This window comes from Gymnoscopelus microlampas (genome assembly GCF_963454915.1).
Source record: "Gymnoscopelus microlampas genome assembly, chromosome: 5".
Classification (NCBI taxonomy): domain Eukaryota; kingdom Metazoa; phylum Chordata; class Actinopteri; order Myctophiformes; family Myctophidae; genus Gymnoscopelus; species Gymnoscopelus microlampas.
Genome location: NC_139942.1, coordinates 12,364,430 through 12,392,146, shown reverse-complemented (window position 1 = coordinate 12,392,146; position 27,717 = coordinate 12,364,430). Strand labels below are relative to the sequence as shown.

The following is a 27,717-nucleotide window of genomic DNA, read 5'->3' as shown; positions in this document are numbered from 1 at the left end:
TAGACCAGTGAATGAAAGCATAAAGTCTCCTGCAACCAGCAGGAGGGGGAAATAGCGACATCCTCTAGGCCATTAATGAGAACTGCAGCGTTCTCATTAGTTCCACGTTGCCTTCGTATCCAGCGACAGAAACTGTCCGCCTGGTGCGTGCGTGTGTGCGTGTGTGCGTGTGTGCGTGTACCTGTCCATATCCTCAGCATCCTGCATGTTGAACAGCATGGACTGTATCAGTTTGTCCATGTGCTGAGGCTCCAGATGATCGCCTGCAGCTCGTCGTTCACCGTCTTCCTCACGACCGCCTGAAGGCCTTTGATACCGGCCACGCGGATCCTGGGAAACGAACGACAACAAACAAACAACACAGCGTCAGAGCGTGTCACGTCGCAGGCTTACAGGTCGTCGGAGTCGGGCGGGAAACCTTGTGTGTCCATATGTTACTTTTCACGACTGGAAAAATGAACCGTGTTCCAATTTATCTAGTTATTAAATATCGTTGCTGTCGGCCAGAAACCTCTTATCTCCATATTCTAACTTTTGTGTTTTTTGTCCCGTAAATTAATACTATACAGTACTTGTTGGGGACTTTTGGCCCTCAATTGTATAGAAATACCTGGCACGTTCACGCACGCACGCACGCACGCACGCACGCACGCACGCACGCACGCACACACACACACACACACACACACACACACACACACACACACACACACACACACACACACACACACACACACACACACACACACACACACACACACACACACACACACACACACACTCTTAACATGAGTGTGAATTCTAATATAAAGCTCTGATGGGAGCTATATTGCACAGGTGACCTTGGAGGTGACCTTGGTAAGTGTATAATCCAGTGAGTGACACTCAAATAGTGTTTGGTATTCTCTGTCTGTCTCCTTAAGAGATAACACAACAAACACACAACACACACGAGCGAGCACACACACACACACACACACACACACACACACACACACACACACACACACACACACACACACACACACACACACACACACACACACACACACACACAATGATTGTATACTACGGTTCAAAAAATATATATCTAAGGGCTTATCACATGGAAAATCTACCCTCAATTGGTTTCCAGTGGGTTCCAGTATCACCCTGGCCACACAAAATCGAAACGCTAGGCGAAGCCTTGTAGATCTGCTACTTCTGATGTTTTTGAATTTGACATTTGACATATGACATATGACGTTTCCACCTGACAGAGACGAGCAATCTATATTTGTATAGCTTCTATTTTTGTGTTTACTCAGGTCAGGGATGCACACAATATTCAGTCAGTTTAGCTAATGTAGCGATCCCAACCTGTGAGGATATTGCAATCGGGTCCCCGGATAATTGGCAAAACTCTTAGAGGGATATTTAACTTTAAAACAAACTTTGGGTCATTTTATCGTCTACTCAGGCTTTTGTGAGCCCCCTAGATAGTTTTTAAGTTGCTTGATTCAGTATTCAGATATTTGATATTCATTTTATCAGACACGCCCCCTTCCGATACAAACCCATTATAACTTCAAACTCCATTTTGAACATGTTGGATTCATCAAAAACACCCGTCCTTGGTTCTGGTGACTCACTCACCATGCCCTCCTAATACGCGAGGGTGCCGTGTTTTTTTTAATAACTTTTTGCATTTATTTTTAATAATTGTTTTGGAAAATGAAAAAAAAAATACAATAAAATAATTTAATAAAATAAATGAAAAAAGTAATAGTAAAATAAGATAAATATTTTATTTCAAATGCCATGGTATGAAAGTATGAGGTTGTTAGTTCCATTGATCCCAGGTGGAACAGTACCGACTGGTTGATCATTAAAATAAACATGCTTTGAAAATTCACGCGGCCCACCCATCTGACCACTTATCGCATCAGCCAATAGGCTGCCACCACTTTAAACCTTCCTATAGGTTGATATTAAATCAATTGTATGGGCTGATTGATGTATTCCGTTTCAAATGTTGTCACAGTTGGTTTTATGTGAGATGTTCTTTTATTTATTTTTTAAACTGCATGTAACTTTTGTACACCGTTGTTGTTTTTTTGCTGTTTTTTCCCCCCACGTTCATCATGAGAGGACCATAAAGGAATTAAAAGGGATAGTTCACCCCAAAAAAAGAAAGATATTTTCTATCAATTACACACCTCATGAAGTCTTGAATTCATGGAGATTTTTTAAGTTTTTGTCGCATTCCTTAGGAATGCCACAAAGTAATTTGATGACCGGCGGAAAGATGCTAGGAGGAGTAGGAGACTCAAAGTTGACTTTGAGTCTCCTACTGGAGCCGCCGCCGGTCATCAAATAAATAAAATGACCCAACATTTATTTTAAGTGAAATATTCCCTTTAAGTGGTTAACCTATCTGGTGCTAAACTAAAGTAAATCCCTGGTGTTTAAGGCCATTAGCATGTGAGGAAAAGACACACGTGAGGGAAAAGTGAAGCAATTAATCACTTAAGCCCAATATGTCGTCCCCCCCCCCGTAGTGTCTCTCCTGTACCATTTAACCATTATTTCTATCTTTTTTATTGTATTGTATTTTTATTGTTATCTTTATTTCATAAACATCCAGTATTATCTTGTGTATATTTTAATGCTGTTTTTCAAGACAGACAACAAAATATTTTACAAATGTGCACACATTTTCATGATAAAAAAAACATCAAAAATAGCATATCTACAAGCTCATAGCATGGCACCGAGTACCGCGCTATGAGCTTGTAGATATGCTTGTAGATCTGCTATTTTCATGAAAATGAGTGCACATTTTGTAAAATATTTTGTTCCAATATATATTCAAAGATACAGGCCAAAGAAATCTAAAATGACAAGAGACGCGTCCCCAGATTGAATGGATTAACTCAGATCTTTGCTTCTGGGGGACCCTGACACAAAATATTTTGGCAGCCAAAAATTGGACATACAGGTACAAGGTTTCCGGCCCGAGAGCGACAATTTATATCAAAACCCGTTTCTCGATTCTCTTGGTTGCTGAACCTTTGGCATATATTGCATATAGCTCCGAATGAGGTCTTAGAGAGAGACTCTAGATACAGATGGACTGTAGATAACTGCAGATAATGATGTTATGAAGACTTGCCCGGGTGGGATTCGATTTGTCGGGTGATTGGGGGGGGGGGGGGGGGGGGGGGGGGGTGCAGGCGTCAAGTGAAGTTAAGCCCGTCTGCCTCTCTCCTCTCGCACAATGCTATTCATACCTCCTCCCAGAACTGCCTAGCAGAGGACCTGAAGCCGATTCTACATGTCTCCTAAATCCCAACAGTTTTCTGAAAAACTTATGTTTCTATATCAGTGGTGCTCAATCTTTTTCATGTCAAGGACCCCCAAAATGATATGTATTTGGCCCCGGACCCCCATCAAAATATGTTGTTCCAGGGACCCCCCAGAAGCAAAGATTTGAGTTACAAATGTTCGCTTTAAAAATATATATATATTCAAAGATTTGCACTCATGTTCACGATTTTTCAAAAATAGCAGATCTACAAGCTCGTAGCGCGGCACTCGGTGCCGCGCTACGAGCTTGTAGATCTGCTATTTTTGAATAGCCCAAAGTGTAAAATAATGCTTTTTATTTCAAATCTAAAAATGACACAGTTCTAGGTCTTAATGGGTTAAGTAAAATAAGCAATGCAGCAATGTTTTTGTGTTTTTTTTTCGAAAAAATGCATGCCCTAATTGATCAAACTACGGCGTCACACAAAAGCATCTAAAGCAGCAGATCTACCAGCTTGCGTTTCGAGCTTGTAGATCTGCTGCTTTTGATATTCTTTTATTTGAGTGCTGAAAAGTAATAGTTTCGGACATAATTATGAGGTTTTCACCCGAAAGAGACCAAATGCAAGTCCTGTATTCAAAGTAAAAGTACCAACGATATTAATATAAAATTAAAGTACCACAAATTGAAAGTACTCATCATTATGCAGAACGGCGCTTTTTTTTTTCTTTTCAAAAGTAGATCAGCTATTTTCAAATACCCAAAGTACAACATTGGGCTTCAATCAGTTAATGTATCATAGCGTCGGGTGGAAACCTCACATGTCCAAAACCATAGATATAGAAACCTAGATACCTCATTGGAGTTCATTGGAGCGACTAGTATCTCAATACAAGGCTCTTCCCGCAGGGCTGTTTGACTACTGGCCAATCACGTCGCGTTGACTACTGGCCAATCACAGCGCGTCTAACTGACTAGTTGCTGCGCGGCCGCCTCTTCCCTCATGAAAAACTGCTACTGAATTACTACACAAAAGCTACTTGTGTAGTAGTGGCTGTATAGTCACCTGTAGCAATTGTGTAGTAAATCTGTAATTTATTCACTATTCACAATACATCAGTAGAGTTTCTTAGTGAAACAGTAGTGTTCCCAGTAGTAATCAAGCCGAGTAGTGAAAAAGCTGTTAGAACATTACTGCTTTACTACAAGGGCATTTAAATAGAGATTGTGTAGAGATTTTACTACTGGCTTGTGTAGTGAATATGCAGTAACTACTATACAGAATCACTACAAATATTTAAAAAAGTGATCAAGTAGAGTTTTTACTACCTGCTAGTGTAGTGCATGTGTACTAGTAACAACACTACAGAATCCACTACAGTAGCCGAGTAGTGAAAAAGCTGTTAAAACATTACTGCTTTACTACAAGGGCATTCAAATAGTGATTATGTAGAGTTTGTACTACTAGGTTGTGTAGTGAATGTGTAGTAAAAACACTATATAATACTCTACAGAAGCTGAGTAGTGAAAAAGCTGTTAAACATTACTGCTTTACTACAAGGGCATTTAAATTGTGATTATGTAGAGTTTTTACTACTTGATTGTGTAGTGAAGATATAGTAAAAACACGACAATCCTCTACAGAAGTCGAGTAGTGAAAAAGCTATTAAAACATTACTGCTTTACTACGAAGCCATGTAATTGATCAAGTAGAGTTCTTACTCTACTTGATCTGGTCTTTGCTGGTCAAATGGGTGGACTGCCCAGCAAAGACCAGCTTACCAGCTAGACTTAGCTGGTCAGATGGCTGGACACTGGACAGACCAGCAAAGACCAGCTCAGCAGCTGGTCAGGTTTGGTTAGATCAGTGGTTCTCAACATGTGGATCGGGACTCCCAGGGGGGTCCCCACATGATTTGGGGGTGGTCCCCAGATGACAGTGAAGTGACAATTTAAGGACCTTTAAGACCTTTTTAATACCTAAAAAAACAAAACACCATTACTCCATCAAAAGTAACAAACTATAATATAAAAATGGTCAAACATTGGCCAAATTGTCTAACAATAATAATAATATAAGAAAACATTTTGAAAATAGCATCTACAAGCTCACAACACCTTCCTTGCGAGGCGTTGTGAGCTTGAAGATCTGCTATTTTCACAATAGAGTCAAACTAAACGTAAATGCATCAACTCCTACATTCCAAGTGCTTATCAGGGTGGGGGGTCCCCAGCTCAAATATGATTATTTTGGGACGTCGCGGCCTGAAAGGGTTGAGAACCACAGGGTTAGATCACTGTTTCCCAAACAGTGGGTCGGGGCCCATTTGTGGGTCATGGACACATCACAAGGAAAGATTGCTTTGTTTGTTTCTTACAAAAATATATTACTATATTATTTCAAAACATTTCCCACCCAAAAATCGAAAATCTTCATCAATAAAAAAATAAAAAAATACAAAATCTAAGAATCATACATCATACCTGCCAATAGACTGTGAAGTTTTTCTTCTGTTACAATACTGTTACAATACCCCCCCCCCCCCCCCGTATATACAGTATACAGTAGGCCTATACAATATATTTTATTTTATTTTATTTTATTTTATTTTATTTTATTTTATTTTATTTTATTTTATTTTATTTTATTTTATTTTATATTTCTTGTCCTTTTCTTGTGATGTGACATAGATAATATATTTATTTTATCGCAATTGGCAAATAATATGCTAGTTTGATTCTAAATAACACTTTTTATTGCTATGGTTACCAAAATGAACAGATCTAAAGATCTACATCTTGTCGCAATTCGATGCGTTGTGAGCTTGTACATCTATTCTTTTCTTTTTTTTTACAGAGAAGTGCATTATGGGCCCTGAGCAGTGTTGCCATATCTGCTTATTATAAGCGACTTTGGGCTTGTTTTTCTGTAAAGTTGCTTCAATTGCTTGTAAATATTAGTCTAAGATTTCACTTATTTTTGATAGTAGAAATAGCAGATCTACAAGTTCACAAAATGCATTGCAAATGCGACGCACTGTGAGCTTGTAGATCGGCTATTTTCAAATCTGCAAATGTCGCTTCTTTTGGGCTTAATTGTTTTCACAGACCTGGCTGCTTATTTCTCTCACAAAATCTGGCAACAATGTCTCAGCATGCTCGCGACTGCGCGGGGAGAACGAATGTTGTCTCGAGCCTGCAGCACTTCAATAGAAAGTTAGATAAATTGCGTTGCTTTGGATTCATCAAAAAGAATTATAAACCGGCTTCAGAGAAGATAAAAGGATGAAGAAGAAGCGGCGGACATTTTAGGTGAGTGTTGACACACAGAAATACTGTTTGTGTAGGCTTTTTAGCCTACTATTACTGTATTGATAATAAGTGCGTAGGCTGATGTTTTTGAAGTCAATGACCCAACTCTACACATTGTTTAGTTATTTAAATTGTCTTGATAACGGGATTATGACTAATTTATTAATTTAAAGAGAACTCTCAGCTGAGAAGCAGTATGCTGCTCTTTGACAGTAAGTTCAAGTTATTTTAGCAATGCAGATTTTCAACAATAGTTCAACTCTTGAGAGCGTAAAATGAAACGTATCATTTTAGCATCTTAAGAGTTAAAAGGTATATAAGGGTCCATTAGTTTACCATAACCTTTCATTCACGGTACCCCTGAATTACATTTTTAGGATCTTGTATCATTTTACACTACATAAATATCCCCATCTTTCCACAGCATGAAATGTCCATCAGTTTGCATCAGTACTGACTGCAAATAAATGTATACTTGACGTTCAACCACTTGAACCTTAGCATCCCTATTCTGGGGGAACATTCCCCAAAAAAGCCGATTTACAAGCTCACAATGTGACGCGTTGTGAGCTTGTAGATCTCGTGATCTGGTGTAGATGTCATCAGGTATTTTTACTGAGCATTTAGGATCTAAGGTTAAACTTACAGAAGTGATATATATTGTTGAATTCCAAATATTCAGAAATGATTCTGATTTAAATTACATGATTTGTTTTTGTACATCTTTACAGATCTCCCAGAACCTCTGAGCCGAGTTGAAGCTCTCTCGGGGGCTTTAGACACAGGGGTCACCCTGAGGCCCTGTCAAAATCAAGCTGCACAAAAAGAGGTAGTTGTTACACAATATTATATTTACTTATTCATTTCAAGAACCCCCAATTTGATAGAAAATGTCCTAATCTACGTGGTCTAAAGCCAGTATTAATTTGACTGTTTTTGCCACGTGCCACTTCTCAGCTATCCAGCTCTAACCTTAGACATTTGTCAGTGTTGTCGATAACTACTATAACTTCTACCACTTTTTTTGGTCACATGATTGGATACTGGATTCTGATTGACTTAAAAAAAAAGGTTGTGGGCTAACAACCCTCTGTTTTTTTCCCCGCCCACTTTTGTGTTGCAAGGAGACATTCTGATTGGCTTATAGCAGTCACATGGGCAAGCCTACCCTACCATGCTGAGTGTATTCTGAAACAATTAAGGATTGTAACTCAATAGCCTTGCATGTTTTCTTTCATTTATATGGTCGAAGTGGTAGAAAAGCAATTTACCACTCGAGGGTCGTGTGTTATGGTCTGATAAAGCCGCATAACCCACTCTCTCTCGTGGTAAATAGCTTACTACTACTAGTAATATTCAATAATTTCTGAAGTTATTCTGTACACTGTTCTGTTTCTTTTTCAGACTGACATTGGAGGAGGGGTTCTTGTGCCAGAGCACTCCCTCCGGTACATCGACCACTCCAAGCACTCAGCCTTAACAAACTCCTGACCCTCCTGTTCAGCAGAACTGAACTAGCACAATGCAGCATCACAGGTAGGGGTGTGCTCAATGGTCTCAATGGTTCATTTATATAGTGCCTTTAATCCAAGGCGCTTTACAAATATTGCATTACATTTACCCATTCACACACGCATCCATACACCAATGGTGGAGGAAACCATGCAAGGCACCAACCTGCTCACTGGGAGCAACCAGGGGTTCAGAGTCTTGCTCAAGGACTCTTCGACACTAACTCTGGGGGAGCCCGGGATTGGTTTAATGCCTTTATTGATACGACAGTGTGGAATAATCTATGATTATGATGAGGGTGGAGTGTTTATTGACATGTAACTACTTATATGGCCCTCTAGCGCCATCCCGTGGTAAATGACCGTTTGTTCAGAAATGACGGAGTGATGACGCACTCCCGGTTTAGCGTGATTTAATTATATACTTTCATTAAGATTTAGGTAGATTAGCGGCTTAATCCGCGCATAGAAAGTATTGTCCTAGTAGTGGGGTGATTTATGTATTTACTATCTAACTTTCTGAGGGTTTTTTAAGCTATTTGTTATGCCTGCCATCGTGACCAAGTGTACTGCGCATGCGTCAGCTTTCCTAGCACCGGGGTTTTTTGGTTTAGTATCTCAGTAACAAAGAAGAGCCGCGGTGGGCAGATGGTATGTAAAATTAAGCTCCGACCTTACACGACATAACTTATTTCTTGCATATATATATAATACCTTGTGAAGATGTATTTCATGTCGGTAATGATTGCTATGTTCTATGTTTGATCTGCAGGTTTATAACCTGCTAACTACCGTTGTAACGACCAGTATAGTGTTTAGATAAGGGTGTGAGAGTTTGTGTGTGAATGAAACAGAAATAAAACGCCATAAAAGACACTTGTTTGAGTTGTATCCACTGGCCACGGCTCTACCTACCTTTCCAAAGGGAGATCTACGATTACATAGGGTGTGATTGATTAGATATTTGGACAGTTATAAACCATCGTCGCCTCCGGAGGAGGAGAACGTGTGGAACAGACGGCGGGGAGAAAGCGGACGTGACGACCGGACCACTTTCACTCGACGCTGCACGGCGGAGAAGCCATCAAAGGGAAGTAAATAGCGCTCATATTGACTACTAGTGGTAAAGAAGGCTTTGAGGACAAAAGGAGAGAAAGGCTGTAAGCTAAAAGACGTAAAGTGACTGTTTCTGTGGATATGCTGCTTACATGCTAAGCGATAGTTCCTTGGATGTTTTGCTAGAAGGCTACGCTACGGATGCTACGCTGCTACATGCTGAGTTCTATTGTTTCTTGGATGTTTTGCTAGAGAAGGCTACGCTACGGATGCTATGCTACGCTGCTACATGCTGAGTTCTATTGTTTCTTGGATGTTTTGCTAGAGAAGGCTACGCTACGGATGCTATGCTACGCTGCTACATGCTGAGTTCTATTGTTTCTTGGATGTTTTGCTAGAGAAGGCTACGCTGAGGATGCTATGCTATACTGCTACATGCTAAGGAAGCCCTATTGTCTCTTGTTGAAGATACAACGGCTGCTGTTACGCTGCTACTTGCTAAGTGCTATTGTCTCTTGGATGTTTCGCTAGAGAAGGAAGCCCTATTGTCTCTTGTTGAAGATACAACACACTGCTACATGCTAAGGAGGCTGCAGCAGCGCTCTATTGGTTTTGCTGCTATTGGTTTTGCTGCCTTTGACTTTGCTGCTATTGACTTTGCTGCTATTGTACTCTCTGCTGCAATCTGCTACCTAGTGAGCCGTAATCAAGCTATTCCGGAGTCCCTATATGTGTGCTAAGAGCCCATAAGGGGGACAATAAGACGGACAGCATTATGGCTGATGAGATTAAGAAGAAGCTCAATGGTGCAATAGCCGAATGTGAGGTATTAGCTGATCGGTTAGACGATGCAATGGCTCGTAAGCCAGCCGAGGAACTGGAGAGAGAGAGAAGAGCACTCCTGAATGAGGATGACAGAGTCTTTATGTTCCTGAAGCAGTATACTAAGGCCTTAACAGAGGATGATGCGACTAAAAATGAAGCAGCGATTGCCGGCGCCAAGGCGAAGAGGAGGATCTGTAACGAAAGGTCCTTAGACACGGATCGGAGGGTCCGGGAGGCGCTATGGTCCCGCTTTGCAGCACCGCAGATGGACACCCTAAGGGGAGAGTTCGAGGATGCTTTGGGGAAAGTCAAGCTACTTAGCTTGCAGCCAGCTTCCAGGGATGATCGAGAGATAGAGAGAGATAGACTACATAGGAGACTAGATGACTATCAACAAGGAGTAATTGAATGGAGGAGCATTGTCCCTGAGAATCACGGAGCCGAGATTCGGGGAAGGCACAAGGACCAGAAGGAGCAAATAGAGGTGCTGATGGTAGACTGGGCCAGGGAGGTTAAGGAAGCTGCCGAGAAGGAGGAGTCAGTGGTGGTGGTAGATGAGGGACATAACGACCCGTCAAAGCATACTACGACCCCAGCCAGCCCGCAAGTGTATAGCCTTAAAGACCGGCCTGCTGTATCCAGTGACGTTGTCATCCCTAAGCGCGGATATGTGGGGCCACCCGCGTCCTCAACACCATTAAGAGACGGTGGGACTCCGCGCTTGTCATTCCCAGCCTCAGGCATACCACCACATCAGCAGAGTGGCCGTACAGGACAGCACGGCGCCACTGCAGCTCCGCAGGCAGCGTTTGAATCCCACGGTTGGTCTGGCATGGCATCTGGAGGAGATGGCAGCGCCCAGTACTACAGGCCCAAAGTCAAGGTGAAGCCGGTTGGTCTGCCTATGTTCTCCGGGGACAGAAGGACCTACTGGAACTGGCGGGACAATTGGGAGGAACTCCAGGGACATGCAGAACCCTCAGGGTTAGAAGTGTGCAAGAGGGCTCACCTACTTGACAGCCTGGAAGGGGCACTGAAGACAGAGCTTCGATTAGATACATGCAGAACGTCGATGGATATCTTTAGACTCCTGGATAACCGGTTTGGAAACAAGGGCACTACTGCTCAGATGATCCTGGAGGAACTGGAGGAAATGCCTGCGGTGAAGGGCAACCAGCCTAGGAAGGCAATAACCTTAATCCAGACAGTGGAAAGGGCACTGCGCGATCTAGAAGACCTGGAAATGGTGGGGGCCATCAAAAATCCTTTGATGATCAATAGGATAGTAGGGAAACTTCCCGCGGAGGTCAAGAGGAAATGGATTTCCCATGAGCAGGACGCCATGAATGATGTCAACCAAGGGAATCATTTCGACAAGCTCTTAACGTTTCTGAAAGTGGAGGAGGGGATCCTCGAAAGGCTAGCAGAGATGGATCTTGGAACCACCTATGTTAATGAGAAGACGGCCCAGCGGGAGAAACCGAGAGAGAGGAGGCAGGAAAAGCAGTCATTCACCAAGACAGCAGTGAGTGAGATCAAGAGGGAGTCCCAGCGAGAACCGTGCACTATGTGTGGAGATGAAAAACATGGAGGACGACTCTACGTCTGCCCAGCCTTCAAGAAGGCTAACCTGTCAGTTAAGAAAGTCCAGGTAAAGAAGACAAAGGCGTGTCCCAGATGCCTGAGCGTTCACGGGGCCAGAGCATGTAAACAGGGTTTTCCCTGCCGAAAGGAAGGGTGTGCTGGGGAGGACGCTCCTGCAGACCATCATTACCTCCTCTGCCCCAGCTCAGAAGGGAGAGGGGCGTCAACCAGAAGGGAGACCCGGGCCGAAGAGAAGAGAGGGCCTCGTGGCCTGACAGAGGATCAAGAAGCCTTCGCAACCAAGCTTAGCCCAAGCCAGAGGGAGGAGTTCAAGAAAGCGTTCACTAACAAGGTGACTTCAAAAGTATGCTCCAGGAACAGTCTGGAGAAAAGTGGCTTAAAAGAGCTACCAGTCCTCATGATGCTTGTGGATGTCACAACAAGAGGAGGAGACTATATTGGAGCCCTGATTGACCTCGCCTCCGACACCAACTATATCACGCACCAAGCCGCTAAAAGACTCGGACTGACTGGTGAACCAATCACACTGGTGGTTTCTGGAGTCGGGAAGATGGAGGTAAGGGTCGACACAAGGAGATATCTCGTGGCAATCAAAGTATGGACCCCAAGAGGAACCTTAAGATCCCACGAGATGATCTGCTACGGTTTAGATGACATCGCCAAAGTGGATCGAGTGGTGGAATCAGAAGAACTGGAGCAGTTCTTCCCAAGGGTCAGGCCAGGAGAATTGGCCCGTCCCGAGAAGATTGAACTTCTTATCAGCACTCGCGAAGGCCGACTAGCACCGCAAAGACTGCATAGAATCGGTGATCTGGTGCTGTGGGATGGTCCCCTGGGAAAGACCGTGAGTGGTGTGCATCCGGACCTCTTTGAAGAGGTGGAGGTGACAACACGCCATTCATTAACACACTTTGCTTGTTCCATGAGGACGGCAGCCATTAGGGTGGAGGAACACCTTTTCAATGTCCCAAAGCCTGTGGGCAATGTGGAAAAGGGACACCATTTCAATGTCCCAGAGCCTGTGGGCAATGTGGAAAAGGAACACCTTTTAAACGTCTCAAAGCCTGTGGGTAATGTGATAAAGGCAACTACCGCTGCAAGCGCTACCGATGCCATAAGCTGGTTGAAGATGGACAGCATTGGAGCAGCATGTGACCCTGCATGCGGGGGCTGTCGTTGCGGGAAATGCTCTCCGGGAGGAAAGGAGATGACGCTGGTTGAAGAAAGGGAGATGGAGCGTATAAAAGCAGGCTTGACCTTCAAAGAAAGGGATGAGCACAGTGGAGAGCCCCACTGGGATGCAAAGTACCCCTTGAAGGAGGATCCGGCATCACTTCCCAACAACCGCAAAATAGTGGAAGCAACGTTCCTACGAACAGAGAGGCGCCTCGAAAAAGATCCCAAGTGGAAAGAAGCCTACTCCAGTCAGATGCACGATTTGGTGGAAAGAGGAGCAGCGGTGAAGTTGACAAAGGCTATGATGGAAGAGTGGACTGGACCAGTGTGGTGGGTGAGTCATCTGGCAGCACCCAATCCCCATTCAGTTACCACACCAGTGCGTATCGTCTGGGACAGCAGCCAAGAATACAAGGGAGTGAGCCTGAACAGCATCCTGCTAAAGGGTCCAGACGTGCTAAACCCCATTCGGGCAGTATTACTCAGATTCCGGGAGGGAGAGTTTGCTGCTATCGGCGACATCAAGAAGATGTACAATTCAGTTTGGCTGGAAGAGCAAGAAGTCCATCTTCACCGATTCCTGTGGAGAGACTCACCACAGGACAAGATTGAAGACTATGCCGTTGTAAGGGTGAACATGGGAGATAAGCCAGCCGGATGCATAGCGCAAGTGGCTATGAGGGAGACTGCCAATCTTCCTCAGTTCTCCCACCTTGTGGATGAAAGAAGTGTCATTCAGGAGAACAGCTACGTAGATGACATCTTTGCATCAAATAATGACCCAAGCAGACTTGAAGAGATCCTGGAGGGGGTTGAAGCTATACTGAAGACAGGAGGCTTCCACCTCAAGCCCTGGGTCCGGTCTGGGCAAAGTGGGAGGATTGATGCTACAGAATCCAAACCTGAAACACTGATTCTGCCTAACCAGCTCAAAGAAGAAGACAACAAGGCATTGGGAGTTGGTTACCTCGTCCGTGATGACAAGCTCTTTGTCATGGCATCCATCAACTTCTCTAGGAGAAAGGGGAAGATGAGGACTGGAGAAGACCTGAGCGAAGAGGAAGTTGTGGAGATGACGCCAAACCCATTGTCACGTCGGGTGCTACTAAGCCAAGTTGCTGGACTGTACGACCCTCTGGGTCTCGCAACACCAATGAAGCAAAAGGGAGTGATTCTCGTGAGGAGAGCCTTCCAGGAGGCCGGAAACCTGACGAGAGACACCTGGGATGAACCACTGTCTGATGACCTCCGTGAAAAAGCAGTGGAGCTATTCAAGGAGTACACAAGACTGAGCAGCATCACGTTTCACAGGAGCATCACGCCCTCCGGCTGGAGGGGGAAGCCCTGGGGTATCACGTTTTCGGATGGAAGCTGTGAGTCCTATGGAGCTGTACTGTACCTAAGGTGGAGGACATCCGATGGTGTAGTCACCCGACTGATAGAATCAAAGGCAAAACTAGCCCCTCTTGACCAGAAGGGTGACGCGGTCAAGGCCAAAATCTGTGGAGCTGTGTTCGCCTCTCGTCTAAAGGGCTACGTGCTGAAGCATGGAAGATTGGAAGTGGAGAGATGGTTCCATTTCGTAGACAGCCAGACGGTGCTAGGTGCCATCCAAAGAGAGAGCTACGGGTTCCAGACGTTCTTTGCTAATCGAGTTGGGGAGATCCAGAAGGCTGGCCCTGTAGAAGACTGGTGGTGGATACCTGGAGCACTAAACGTTGCTGACTTAGTGACAAGGAGCAGCTGCACCCCTGAACTGCTCAAAGAGAGCTCTGTATGGCAAAATGGTCCTGACTTCCTGGCCGATCCTGAAGAAGAATGGCCCATGAAATCTGCCTCCGAAGTAGTGGCTGCTGCTAGAGACGTCGTGAGCAAGCTCCAAAGAAAGTCCTTCTCAGCTGTAACTACGAGAGCACAGGCCAAGCTGATGACTCCCCCTGACAGTCATGAGAAGAAAAAGACGGACGACGGAGCGCCACAAAAGTCTTCAGACGCGACAGCCCTTCCCTCAGAAGAGAGCAAAGTTCCTCAAAAGCTCTGGGGCGCTGCGCTTGTGGACCAAGTCGACCCAAGAAGATACAGCACGCTGACCAAGCTCTGTAATGTAATCGGCTTCGTCAGAAGAGCAGTGAAGTTCTGGTTATCACGGAAGAAGAGAACCAGCGCACCAGTAAAGTGGGAGGCCTTGACAGTGACTGAACGTCAAGCTGCTTTCGAAGAACTAAGCCTGGCAGCTCAGAAAGGAGTGAAGTTTCCTGAAACTACACTAAACAGGCTTGTAGTCCGTGAGGAGAAAACTTCTAAACTGTTACTGTGCCACGGCCGAGTCCAAACTATGACTGAAGGACGGCCCGGAGTGCCCTTGATTCCCTACGGGGAGTGGGTTAGCATCCTTCTGGCTGAAGAAGCCCACCGGGCCAACCATGAGGGAGTAGCTGGTACCCTTCTACGAATAAGGGAAAAGGCGTGGATTGTGCAAGGACCAAGAGTTGCTCGAAAAGTAATCGACTCCTGCATTCACTGCCGGAAGAACAGGGCAAAAATGTGCCAGCAAGTTATGAGCGACCTCCCGCCGGAGCGCACAACGCCAGCTGCACCTTTTGAATACACAACGTTGGATCTCTTCGGCCCTTACACCATCAGAGATGCAGTGAAGAAAAGGACTAGCAAGAAAGCCTGGGGCATTGTCTACTGCTGCATGGCATCAAGAGCGGTGCATGCTGACGTCGTAGAGGACCTATCAACAGAAGGTTTCCTGAAAGCATTTCAACGCTTCACTGCCCTGAGAGGCCATCCGAAGAAGCTCTGGTCTGACCAGGGAACCAACTTTGTTGGAGCTAAGCCAGTATTGGAAGAACTTTACAAGTTCCTGGCAAGTGTCGACAAGGAAAAAGTCCAAAAGAGAGCTGCCGAGACTGGCACAGATTGGACGTGGGTATTCCACCCAGCCGACTCGCCACACCGAAATGGCGCTGCAGAAGCAGCAGTTCATGTAATGAAAAGAGCGATGAGCAGCGTGGGAGAAGAAGGAAACATGACGGCACTGGAGTTCCAGACCCTTCTATACCTGGCCGCTAACCTGTCTAATGAGAGGCCTATCGGCGCTTTGACCCAGCTGCAAGACGGGAACGTTGAGGTCATCTCCCCCAACTCCCTCCTGCTGGGGCGCGCAGGGCCCAGTGGCGACCCCGGAGGGTTCGATTCCACTGTCTACCCATTCGTCCGCCTGAGAGCGATCCAGATCGAGGTGGACAAGTTCTGGAAACGGTGGAGCCAGCTAGCGGGTCCAGGACTTTTCATCCGGAAGAAGTGGCACACCCCTGCCAGGGACGTCACCGTCGGAGACCTGGTATGGCTCGCTGACCAGAACGCACTCAGAGGCCGTTTCAGACTGGGTCGAGTCGTGGAGGTGTTTCCTGATGAGAAAGGTGTCGTCCGAGACGTGAAGGTGAGAACCTGCCACAGCCTTCCTGCCGGCACCAGCCCTTCCAAGAGTGACCAGCCCGTCGCAAGTTGCCCGTCCACCATCCTCCACAGGGATGTTAGGAGGCTGGTGGTTCTTCTGCCAGTAGAAGAGCAGTAAAAGAAGAAAAGATTCCCCACTGCCATCCTCCCTGGAGGTTGGCGGTGTGTTTCGGTAAGGCCAGTTCCGTGCCGGTGCAACTTGGTACAACTGTGACTGGACATGACCGAGGTCTAAGCCCACCTCTGTGCGGACTTGTACTTCTGTATGTTTAGTTGGCAGTTGTGCGTTGTTGCATCTGCTAGGGCTGCGCTTAAAGGATTGTATGCTGCATCAAGGACCACGAGAAGGATCTCACCATTTTTGTAACGTATTATTTCACCTTTTACAGACAATATTTCGCGTATTTTGCGTTTTTTACAGACACTGTTTTGCGCCTTTTACGGACAATATTGACGGCCTAGTGCCCATTATTTTTCCCTTGGAGAAATGTTTCAAATGCAAGGACTAAGGGAGTTATGGGTGGTGGTCCTCTTGGGTCTTAAAGCCAGAGGACCAAGTGGGAGGTGTGGAATAATCTATGATTATGATGAGGGTGGAGTGTTTATTGACATGTAACTACTTATATGGCCCTCTAGCGCCATCCCGTGGTAAATGACCGTTTGTTCAGAAATGACGGAGTGATGACGCACTCCCGGTTTAGCGTGATTTAATTATATACTTTCATTAAGATTTAGGTAGATTAGCGGCTTAATCCGCGCATAGAAAGTATTGTCCTAGTAGTGGGGTGATTTATGTATTTACTATCTAACTTTCTGAGGGTTTTTTAAGCTATTTGTTATGCCTGCCATCGTGACCAAGTGTACTGCGCATGCGTCAGCTTTCCTAGCACCGGGGTTTTTTGGTTTAGTATCTCAGTAACAAAGAAGAGCCGCGGTGGGCAGATGGTATGTAAAATTAAGCTCCGACCTTACACGACATAACTTATTTCTTGCATATATATATAATACCTTGTGAAGATGTATTTCATGTCGGTAATGATTGCTATGTTCTATGTTTGATCTGCAGGTTTATAACCTGCTAACTACCGTTGTAACGACCAGTATAGTGTTTAGATAAGGGTGTGAGAGTTTGTGTGTGAATGAAACAGAAATAAAACGCCATAAAAGACACTTGTTTGAGTTGTATCCACTGGCCACGGCTCTACCTACCTTTCCAAAGGGAGATCTACGATTACATAGGGTGTGATTGATTAGATATTTGGACAGACAGCATACTGACAGGAAACTGGTAGAGAGAGAGACAAAGGTCGCCCGGATCGGGAGTCGAACCGGCGACATCAGAGACATTTGTGATATGCGCAGTAGGCCAGCGGGAGCCCACAAAATGACCTTTTCTATTGATTATTCATGCCACAGAGAATTGAGTTCAATAATATGTTCTTGTATTTGTCGCATGTCTAAAACAATAATTTGACTTCAATTCTGGATGGGGACTATGTAATTAATACACTTTAGTGGAAATTATCTATTAGCAGCATATATCTCATTCCTATACTGAGTCGGCCTGTGTGTATAATTAGTAATCATAATACAATTAATCATTGTATGCCAATCATAATGATGATCATCCTAAAATAATAGCAAAAGTGATTGTGATAATTATGGTTATCCTGATAATTAGCTGAAAATGGTGATACAATGTTTGTCCATATTGCCCACCCCTAATTACAGGAAAGAAGTGCAACATCCAGAAAGACGTTGCCACCCCGAAGCCCATGCTTGACCCGCGGAAGCTTCAAGCTGTTGTTGGTGAGATTTTAAATTATTGTTTCTTGCTTCATGACCTGAAATGTTAACATTTGACACAACTTTAGGTCGACAGACAAGGGTCTGTCGTGATGTCCCTCCCACCCGGAAGGATATAGAGACACAGGGCGAGAGCACACAGTAGGATGGTTTTAAAAATCTTTGGGATCATAATGACTCTACATTAGAGGCATATCTATTGGGGCTGTCGCATTAATCGCATACCGCAATATTTCTGTTTCAAACCGCAATGGGGAGATATACCACACAAACCACGGCTCACACGAAATGGTCACAAAGCATTACAAAAGCATACACAGCAATGAAGACTAAGTGAACATTAAAATACAGTAAAAACTCATCTCTGCTGTGCTATTTAAAAAGCAACACTGTAAAGCTTATTCATTGTAGGTTATTTATATATAGTAATTCAAGTGTAAAATTGCTGTTAACCACCTGAACTCCATATGGTTGAGCGAAGTCCCTCAGAGCTCTATACTAGTGTATGTTCTGTCTTATATTATTGTGGGGAAAGCTTTTTGCTGAAAATAGCCGCTTGTACAAGCTTACAACGCTTTAAACACATTTGCCTTCCCCACAAAAAGGATGAGGTTAAAAAAGGGTGGGGTGGGCCATTGCAATTTTTGTCGCATACCGTACTTCTGAGACACTTAATCACACCACGGTTAAATTGTGTCATCGGGACAGCCCTAATATCTATGTCTTATGGATCATACCCTCGGAGCCCAAACAATCCTAACCTGACAAAGGTGGGTGTGTTCCAGCGGTTGTTATCTCTCCCATTGGTCATTGAATGGCACTACTGGACGATGATGGTTCAGCATTGCTCTAGTCTGTTACCCAGAATTCAATTTTAATCATTAATCTGTTTTCTCTCCCTCATACAGCCTACGTGATGGAGAAATGCGGCGTTCCCAAAAAGAAAGTTCTTAAGGTGGTGACAGCAAAGCTTAACTACGAGGACAAGGTAGGGAAGCCAAAACGTCCCAAGAAGACCGGTGGGCCAAAAAAGAAGACATCACAGATGACTGACCCTTCACCTCCAAATATACGTAATGAAGTCTAGACCTTAGCTGAAAAAAAAAAAAAGATAATCAGATCTGGGCCACATCCAGATTGGAATCCAAACGGTATTAACATCACGTGACCATTAAAACCAATCGGATTCCAATCTGGATGTGGCCCATGATCTGATTCAGACTGAGCTTGGCTGCCACTGTAAATGGGGTCCCCGTTTTATTTTATTTCATATATGTATATGTATTGTTTTTATTTATATTGTTGTTCAAGGGCATGCATCTTGTGTTTTTTTTTTGTGTATTTTTGAGAAGCGGTCTTGCAACAGCTTCGGCAGTACAAATAAGGTTGAAAACTTTGGAAATCATTTTTTTACCCGTGATGGGATTTGTCCACTCAAAACCATCTTTAGCCAGTTTAGTACATTCAGCAATGTATGGAGCTAAGAAAGTTTCCATTTTTGGCTTACTCGGTCCAAACCAAAGGGCTGTCACCATTATATGTTGTTTCCGCAGTTTGGGCGGCAGCTCAATTAGTTGTGTTTGTAAAGGCCAAATAGAGTATTTGGACGAACGAAAAACTGGGACACCATCACAAGTCCAAATGACAGACAAAGAATCGTTATCAAGTTTCCCCTCAGAACAATTCTGTGTGTTAATTGTATTGATATTGTTTTTATTTATATTGTTGTTGTTCAAGGGCATGCCTTAGGCCCCATTTACACCGGTAATCAGATCTTGGCCACATCCAGATTGGAATCCGAACGGTATTAACATCACGTGACCATTAAAACCAATCGGATTCCAATCTGGATGTGGCCCAGATCTGAGTCAGACTGAATTTGGCCGCCACTGTAAATGGGGTCGCTGTCCTAGTGAAATTGAGTGCCTGTCTGTGCTCAGGTTGAGTCAGACCTATTATTCACTCCAAACCTGATAAGAAATTAATGCACACTGGCTACAGTGCACCTTTTATTCCTCTTTTGTTAAACATACAGCCTGGATAATCTGATCAGATCTGCACCACATCCAGATTGGAATCCGAACGGTATTAACATCACGTGACCATTAAAACCAATCGGATTCCAATCTGGATGTGGCCCAGATCTGATTCAAACTGAACTTGGCTGCCACTGTAAATGGAGTCCAACTACAGCAATGAATGTACTGCCAGACAGATAATATATTTTGTATTGATATTTGTATTCTTATTGTTGTTATTGTTATATAAATGTTATATAATTGTTATAATTGATTGATTTCATGTCCCCTCGAATAACTGAACCTGAGCATGATTCTGAATTGATAAATGGTAATGTAACCAGTTTCATGATCAGAAATTGCTGATATGCAGTGGTCAAGTAATGAGTAGATGTTGTCATTACTTAATAGTAAGGCAGAAGTAATTGAATGACAATTGTGTAGAGCTTTAAAAGTGACCCAAAAGGGTTTAAGTAGTAACAAAAAGTAATTTGTTAGTGATCAGTAGTGATAAAACACTACATGAACACTACACACAAGGATGGAGTGACTCAATAGGGATTGTGAAGAGATACAGCGGTAAATGTGTAAGCATTCTGTAGACTTTCAGAAGTAATTCAAAAGGGTTTGTTTAATAGTAAGACAGAAGTAATTGAATGATAATTCTGTAATGTTTTAAAAGGGATTCAAAAGGGTTTGTGTAGAAACAAAGTAATTCATTAGTGATCAGTAGTGATAGAACACTACATAACACTACACACAAAGATGGAGTGATTCAGTAGGGATTTTGAAGAGAAACAGGGGTAAATGTGTAAGCATTCTATAGAGTTTTAGAAGTAATTCAAAAGGGCTTGTTTAATAGTAAGACAGAAGTAATTGAATGATAATTCTGTAATGTTTTAAAAGTGATTCAAAAGGGTTTGTGTAGAAACAAAAAGTAATTCATTAGTGATCAGTAGCGATAGAACACTACATAACACTACACACAAACATGGAGTGATTCAGTAGGGATTGTTAAGAGAAACAGCGGTAAATGTGTAAGCATTCTGTAGAATTTCAGAGGTAATTCAAAAGGGTTTGTTTAAAAGTAAGACAGTAGTAACTGAATGATAATTGTGTAATGTTTAAAAAGTGAATCAAAAGGGTTTGTGTAGGAACACAAAGTAATTCATTAGTGATCAGTAGTGATAAAACACTACATGAATATTTTCCATAGGGATTGTGTAGAGCTGCAGCAGTAGATCTGTAAGCATTGTGTAGTAATTCAACAATGAATGTGTAGTGATTGTATAGTTCTTTCCAAAAAGCCTATAGTGAGGCTGAAGTAATTAAGTAGCAGCCAGGCAGTGATTTGAATAGTAATTATGTAGTAATTATCAGTAGTGATTAAGTACTGAAACGGGCCATTTCTCCACATTTTACTATTGAAATCACTACATAAATCACTACTAATCGCAATAGCAATTGAGTAATGAAATGGTAGTTTTTGTGTAGACATTTGGTAGTAGTTATGAGTAGTGATTCAATAGTGTTTTTTCACGAGGGTTAACACATTCCATGCCAGAGTTTAATATCATAATGTACTCACACTGCCAGCGATTTTTTTTTTTTCACCTCGCCACAGATCTCGCTAAATACCTTATGATCGCGTGTTCAACAGTTTGTAGACACACAGGGTAGTTGTGTGAGTGGCCCAGAGAAGACATTTTCAATCGCGACATTCCATTTTGCAGTAGTCGCAGTTTCTAAAACCCGTTTCAAACAGCGTTCAGCGCGGAGAAAAACAACACAGAGATAATGGCGATTTAGCGGAAGCTTTGGAGCGGCGGCAGATGGGAACGAAAATCTTCGATTGACGCCATTTCCGTATCCGGGTGTGCTACAATGAAATGTGTCACTGCGAGAGAGTGCTACAATGAAATGTGTCACTGCGAGAGAGTGCTACAATGAAATGTGTCACTGCGAGAGAGTGCTACAATGAAATGTGTCACTGCGAGAGAGGAAAAAAAAGACCACTTCACGTAGGCTACGCGATTGGCACGCTGCAGCTTTATTTAGGTTTGTGTAGATCTACGCGATTGGCATGCAATGTGTTAACTCATTGAGTGCCAGGATTGCCAAAATTATTTCAGAATTGATTCTGAAAAGTGCCAGAGTTTTTTTCACAGAAAACAAAATTTGCTTAGGAAGCGAGATACAGCCTTTTTCAGTAAGAAGTTAAAGAAGGAGTGGATGGAGCTGCACATCTTCAGATGATGATATCTTGGGTTCTGAACATGTTTTTCAAAAAAAAAAATATATATATATATATATATATTTTTTTTTTACTATTTTTTTCAAAAACACGTCAAACACGTTAATGGCACCCAGCGCCATATGGTAAAAACACGTGAAACACGTTAATGGCACTCAGTGAGTTAAGAAAAGACCCGCCCCACCTGCCTCTGATTGGCCTACCGAACGCCCCCTTCTGTGACGCACACGGAAGTTTCCAGCTTGCCCTGCTGAAGCGGAAGGAAGTGGAAGCACGGCCGAGATACGCACGCCTCAGAGCCCGAAGGAGGCGTCTACCTTTATATGTCTATGTCCCAAACTGTTACTTTTCAGGATTCAAATTCAAAAACAGCAAAAGTAGCAGATCTACAAGCTCGAAACGCGTCGCTTCGCACCGCGTTTCGAGCTTGTAGAGCTGCTACTATTAATGCTTTTGTGTGACGCTGTAGTATGAAGTAGGCCGTTAATTTACGAAAAAATGGAGATAAGAGGTTTCTGCCCGACAGCAACGATACGTGTTGTAAATAATAATTATCAAAATCTGCAAAGACGATCGGAAATAAAACCGTCAAATAATTGTAGTGGAGTAAAAAAAAAAAAAGGACAAGATTTGCCTCCGAGAAGCATCAAGAAACGGAAAAGCTCACGTAGAGCAAACAAGTGCCTCGAACTCGTGCTCGAGTTCTTTGAGTAAAATGTACTTTGTGACTGTGTGACTTAACACCAGTGGGAGAGAAGGAATCCAGGCAATCTTCATCTACAAACTCTGACTTCATCTCATCTCCTCGTCCTGAGCTGCCGGCGCGCTGCCGCGGCGTTCCCCCCCCGAACGCAACAAAGCGTTTCCTCATTCGGTTCCTCATGAATACTAATACGGTTTCGCTGAGAATAAAGATGTTTCACAGATTGTCTGGGGCAGAGGAATGGGAAAAAGGGCTGCGAGTGGAGTTTATTTATAGAGGAATGTTTTAACTCATTTAGACCGGGAAAGAATCTGTGTAGTTTTTATTTTATTTCTTTGGGCTATTCAAAACTGTAGCAGATATCCAAGCTCATTTTTGCAAATCTTCTGAATATATATTTTTGTAAGCGAACTTTTGTAACTCAAATCTTTGCTTCTGGGTGGGTGGGGGTCCCTGGAAATAAATATTTTGGGATGGGGGTCTGTGGCCAAATAGCCTACATATCATTGTGGGGGTCCTTGACATGAAAACATCTGAGAACCACTGATAAAGCAACATAAGTAAACAAAAATAATACGTTAAAAAACGTTAGGATTCAGCAGACATTTGTAGAGTATATATATATTCAAAGATTTGCGCACATTTTCACATTTTTTCTAAAATAGCAGATCTACAAGCTCATAGCGCGGCACTCGGTGCTGCGCTATGAGCTTGTAGATCTGCTACTTTTGAATAGCCTAAAAATAGCCTAGAAATGGGTTGGGATTGAATGGGTTAAGTGGATTGTGTGGATTGGATTGCATACCGGGTCGGTCATTTGATTCATTTATTTGAATCAATTAGTTAAGTCATTCTCATTTATTTTGTTTGGCCACGGACCCCCATACAATATTTGTATATTGTTTCAATGTTTCAAAATAGTCCAAAATATATAGATTTTCAAATAGTCCATGTATAGGGTTAAAGTGGTTAAACTCATGTTGATGCTATATTAACATATTTTGCTGGGGACCCCCTGGAACCCCCTAAACAACCCCTGGGGGTCCCCAGACGCCACTTTAAGAACCACTGCAACTCTCATAGTTACAGACCTGAGGACAATACCAGTCACCAGAACCAGGGATGTGGGTTTTCAATGAGTCTTAACATGGTTAACCTATTTAGACCAGGAAAGAATCTGTCATTTTTAGATTTATTTGGCTATTCAAAAACAAGAAAACATTTGCAACTCAAATCTTTGCTTCTGGGGGTCCATGGTCAAACCCTGGAGAACCACTGATATAGAAACATCCGTTTTTCAAAAAACTGATCAATTGTATATCAAATATCTAAATATTGAATCAAGCAACTTATAAAAAACGGTCTGGGGTGCACAAAGGTAGAAGTTAAAAATGACCCCAGAAGTGTTTTAAAGTGAAACATACGCCTTTAACTTTTCTGAGACATATACTACAGCCATTTAATGTATTGAATCTGGCAGTTTGTGAAGTTAGTTTATTTGAGTTAGGCACCGATATGACATCTAGCCTCTTCACACTTCTCTTCACTTTTCCTGAATTTTCCCTGTTACTTCCTGTGTCCCGGTGGACTCACCTGGTTCGAGTTTCGGGGTCCTCGTGCACGGAGTGACACATGGCACTGAACTGGGACACAAAGAAGTCGTAGCGTCGATGGTACGAGGGCGTGTCCTCCTCGATGTTGGCAAACTTCACAAACTGGAGACAGGAATGACAGACAGACAGACAGACAAACAGACAGACAGACAGACAGACAGACAGACAAGAGACATGAGGGTTAACACAAACTCAAGGAGAGACAGAGTGTAGGATAGACCGACAGCAGGAAAGCTGAGAGGGAGACAGTGTAGGAGAGACAGACAGCAGGAAAGCTGAGAGGGAGACAGTGTAGGAGAGACAGACAGCAGGAAAGCTGAGAGGGAGACAGTGTAGGAGAGACAGACAGCAGGAAAGCTGAGAGGGAGACAGTGTAGGAGAGACAGACAGCAGGAAAGCTGAGAGGGAGACAGTGTAGGAGAGACAGACAGCAGGAAAGCTGAGAGGGAGACAGTGTAGGAGAGACAGACAGCAGGAAAGCTGAGAGGGAGACAGTGTAGGAGAGACAGACAGCAGGAAAGCTGAGAGGGAGACAGTGTAGGAGAGACAGACAACAGGAAAGCTGAGAGACAGACAGTGTAGGAGAGACAGACAGCAGGAAAGCTGAGAGGGAGACAGTGTAGGAGAGACAGACAGCAGGAAAGCTGAGAGGGAGACAGTGCAGGAGAGACAGACAGTAAGGAAGCTGAGAGGGAGACAGTGTAGGAGAGACAGACAGTAAGGAAGCTGAGAGGGAGACATTGTGTCATCAATGTGTTCCATACAGTGATAAAACCTGTAACCTCACACTAATAGATTATAACAACACAATACATCAAACTGTCAAGTCTCATTCCTCCATTCTCATTTGTGTGTGTGTCCAATGCTCTCTGTGAAGGGAAAAAATCCCATCATCCATTTTAATTGATTTGCCGACCCCCGCGGTGAGATTGATTCAACGCAATTTCACCTCAGCTATATGCCGTTGTTTCAAAAAGCGGGGTCGGGGGCACAGAGCATTTATAAATGGGGGGTCTACTGGGTTTAGGGGGTCCTTGACACAACAAAGTTTGAGAACCACTGATTTAGAAGACATTATGTAGAATCTGCCTCAGGTGTCTTGACGGGTTAAAACAATGAAAAACGTTTCTCTTGTGAGGACCAGGAAACGTGTCTTTCTTGAATGCTGCTAAACTTGAGACATTTGATTGGTTGAAAACTTTATTAGTCAGAAATGTAAACGACACGTGATACAGTAGGGCTTTAAAGCCAAAAGGAACACAACAAAAAGTCCTGGGGACTTGTTTCCATTGTGTATTCCTATGTACTACGGGAGCCACATGCGGCCCCCACCTTCACTCAATGCGGCCCGCAGGTTAATATCGGAATACTGATGAAGTATTGATTTTGTGCGACGCGTTTTGAGCTTGTAGATCAGCTACTTTTGCTACTTTTGTGTGACATAGAATTTCGAAGTACAGCATTAATTTACGAAAAAAAAAGTTTAAATACGGAGATAAGAGGTGTCTGCCCGACAGTGTACGCAACGTGGCATAGTGTGGAAATATAGTGGCCCTCTCCATCATCAAAGTCGGCCACCCCTGTACTACGGTATATTTCCTATGTATTTGGCAGGCAAGCACGGGCAAGTACCGCGTGCCACCACTTAGTGCACAACAGCTGCTGCTGTGCAATAATGTAGTGTAATGGGAGCTATAATACAGCATCATCATCCATAGTGCACCTCCATCCACGATCATAGTCCACAATCATAACACCAGAGGAAGCTCCACGAATCATGTTCAACCCAGATTTGGCACAACAAAGGGAATGAACTCGTTCTCGTGCTATTCATCAAAAATGTGTAATGCCCTACCAAAAGGAGTAAAGGAGTGTAAAACCCTACTCACTTTCAAAACTGCCCTAAAGATACACCTTCAGGAGCCTGCAATTCAAAAATGGCCCCTGTCTAAGTCTTAACCTACTCCCCCTACCCCCCCCCCCCCCCTCCCCTTTTTTTTCTTCTCTTGTACATATTTTTCACTCTTCATACCAGTAACCTGTAAGCTGATTGTATGACATTCTGTATTGTAGTCTGTATGTGTCTCTTATATGTCATCATGATTTGTGTGCATGGGGATCTCATCTTAAACAAGCTCAGTGCTTAATGAGTCTTCCAGTTTAGTAGACCTCGTATTGTGAATTTGTACTTCCATGTAATGTTGTTCTCATGTCTTACTAAATAAAGTACATCCATCAATCAACCCTCTCTCTCTCTCTCTCTCTCTCTCTCTCTCTCTCTCTCTCTCTCTCTCTCTCTCTCTCTCTCTCTCTCTCTCTCTCTCTCTCTCTCTCTCTCTCTCTCTCTCTCTCTCTCTCTCTCTCTCTCTCTCTCTCTCTCTCTCTCTCTCTCTCTCTCTCTCTCTCTCTCTCTCTCTCTCTCTCCTCAGAATTACTACAGGGGGGTTGTCAAATCGTTGTGTGATAAGAAACGTTTTTTATTTTTTTATTTTTTTACATTAACCACTTCAACCCTCGCTTCCCTATTCTGAAGGGAAAGCCGAAAATAGCCGATCTACAAGCTCAGACAGAGAACCACTGGGCTACGTTGTGAGCTGTGTGTGTCTTACCGAGTTGGTGCCCAACACCTGCAGGTCAGGTTCTCTGGACTCCAGCAGCTTAGCCACCATGTGCAAGAAGCTCTCCACGAAGGGCTTGATGCTCTGAGAGTGACACGCCATTAAGAGCTGGTCCAAGGCCTCCATGGCGATCACCACATACCTGTACACAGTGGGGGAAAGTAATTAAGTACATTTACTCACAGTAACATTTTGAGGTTTTTTCTTTTTACTTTACTGGAGTCCAATTTTCAGTACTTTTACTTCTACTCCGCTACATCTCAGAGGCAAATATTGCACTTTTACTCCACTACAATTACTTGAAAACTTGAGTTACTAGTTACTTTGTAGATTTGGATTATTATTACAAAACACGCGTTAACCCTATTAAACTTTGGCCGATCTTCAAGCTCAAAATGCGTCGCATATTTTCAATTTTTTTTTATGCATCATGATAATGTTGCTATATACTGTATATAGCAAAAGC

The 27,717-nt window shown here is 43.4% G+C and overlaps 1 protein-coding gene and 1 long non-coding RNA gene across 2 annotated transcripts in view; one reads left to right on the top strand and one right to left on the bottom strand.

The window, feature by feature from the left end:
• Positions 1–27,717, bottom strand: part of efr3a (EFR3 homolog A) — a 99,462-nt gene that overhangs the window by 52,861 nt on the left and 18,884 nt on the right. The window contains 4 exon segments of the mRNA XM_084056353.1: positions 182–249; positions 255–330; positions 24,614–24,735; positions 27,243–27,393. Coding sequence (XP_083912479.1) covers positions 182–249; positions 255–330; positions 24,614–24,735; positions 27,243–27,393 — 417 coding nt within the window.
• Positions 6,474–8,109, top strand: LOC311044651. Its single transcript, XR_014600721.1, has 3 exons — positions 6,474–6,601; positions 7,333–7,430; positions 8,006–8,109. It is a non-coding gene; the product is annotated as an uncharacterized lncRNA (long non-coding RNA).